Source organism: Rhododendron vialii, chromosome 10a (genome assembly GCF_030253575.1).
Source record: "Rhododendron vialii isolate Sample 1 chromosome 10a, ASM3025357v1".
Classification (NCBI taxonomy): domain Eukaryota; kingdom Viridiplantae; phylum Streptophyta; class Magnoliopsida; order Ericales; family Ericaceae; genus Rhododendron; species Rhododendron vialii.
This window is the reverse complement of record NC_080566.1, coordinates 6525180-6527032: the sequence shown is the minus strand read 5'-3', so window position 1 is coordinate 6527032 and position 1853 is coordinate 6525180. Positions and strand designations below refer to the sequence as shown.

The 1853-nt window shown below is 44.2% G+C and overlaps 1 protein-coding gene across 1 annotated transcript; it reads left to right on the top strand.

Moving 5' to 3' along the window:
• Nucleotides 1-215: 215 nt before the first annotated feature.
• LOC131304537 (putative F-box/kelch-repeat protein At1g12870) lies at nt 216-1574 on the top strand. Its single transcript, XM_058331789.1, has one exon. It carries the CDS (start codon nt 290-292, stop codon nt 1391-1393), a length of 1104 nt encoding a protein of 367 aa, XP_058187772.1. The 5' UTR covers nt 216-289; the 3' UTR covers nt 1394-1574.
• Nucleotides 1575-1853: the final 279 nt, after the last annotated feature.

The following is a 1853-nucleotide window of genomic DNA, read 5'->3' as shown; positions in this document are numbered from 1 at the left end:
TCTAATTTTTCGATCATAATTTTTAGTATATATGTAATTGGGTTAATGGGCGGGTCGGGTTTGTTTTAAAATAAATGGGTCGGGTTGGGTATGGGTAATTAGACTCATAGTTAATGGGTCTAAATGGGTTATTGACCCATTAAAGACCCAACCCACTAACAACTTACCCAATTTGACCCAAACCCGCCCGTTTGCCACCCCTAGTGTATATATATATATATACACGCATGGGTCCTTTGCCAGGGCCTGCGTATCATCATTCTTCGGCACTGACATACATTACATCCCCATGGCAATGGACGAAGAAATGCCGGAAGATGCGTTGACGGAGATTCTATCTCGACTCCCTGTGAAATCCCTTCTTCGATTCAAATCAATCTCGAAACACTGGTACTCTCTCATCCAAAGCCCTTGCTTCATCTCCCTCCACCACAATCGCTCCCCGAAAAACGAATCCCTCCTAGTCCTACGATCAGTCAAAACCACTTCCGCATTCGCCCCTATTACATTAGCCCTGTCCGTGGTCTCCAACAAAACCCCAGTCCTCGATCTAGACCTACCTTTCGGCGGTCAACCCGCTAGTTGGCTCAACCTCTTCGGCTCTTCCAACGGCATTGTTTGTCTTTTCAATTCCTCCACCAAAATCATGATGTTATGCAACCCCGCAATGAGAGAATTTAAAGTACTCCCGCAACCCCCTTTTCATACAAGGTACACTAGCCATCTACGGTTTGCTTTTGATCCCAAAACCAATGATTATAAAGTGCTTAGAGTTGTCGCAAGCTATGACCCCATGGCATTTACTTTTACGCTTTGTGTTGGAAGAGTTCAAATCTACCACATGAGTACTGACACCTGGAGAGAAATCGTCGCTGTGGTGCCGGAAGAGATACTACAATGTTCTCAGCGTTGGTGTTGGAGTTCCGCATCGTTGAATGGGGTGTTTTATTGGGTGGCTAATTGCCAGGGTGAAATTATTGCTTTCCACATGTCAGATGAATTGTTCGAACGAGTATTTTTACCCGAGGATATTAGGACTAACCCTTGGTCTAGCCTTAGCATTCTGGGGGACTCCCTTGCCCTTGTTACTGTGGAGTTTGGAAGGATGGAATCGTGCCTTGAAATATGGGTAAGGGATGGAAACGGAGTTAAGGATCCTTGGAACAAAAAGTACAGCATTGGACCCATTGTAGGACTTTATGATGCATTAGGATTTCGGCACACTGGCGAGGTTCTTCTTCGGAGAGACAATGATTGGAAGATGGTGTCTTACAACCTTGATTCACATACCTTAAACGAGTATCATGAAGAATACGATGATCTAAAATTAGTCCATCGGTGTCCAGTTCTTTCCTACACAGCGAGCTTAGTTTCAGTCAAGAGACCTGTTTGATGAGACATGATTTTTTAATTTTAAATGTGGTTTTTTATTTACTTTAGGATACGTGTTTACACATGGCTAAAAAGAGGGGGAAGGAATTAACTTGCTCTTGAACAGATTTAGGACATACAAACTTCTAAAAAGGAAGAGGAAGGACATTAAACTGGACATACTATGTACTTGTGACCACTCCAAAACCCTAGCTTCGTCTCCCTCATCCAAAACCCTAGCTTCGTCTCCCTCCACTGCAACCATGCCACATCCATTGCCAAAAACACGAACACCGACTCCCTCCTCGTCAAGCGATGCCGCCACAGCGGTGGCGAGAAACTTTTCCGTTTTGACCCCTATAAAACGCCTCTCTTTTATGAGAATCTTGTCCTGTCCTTGGTCCCTGTCGAAACCCCGGTTGAAGATTTAGATGTTTCATTTGCTGGTCTAAAAGTTAAGCATCTCAACCTCTTGGGTTCTT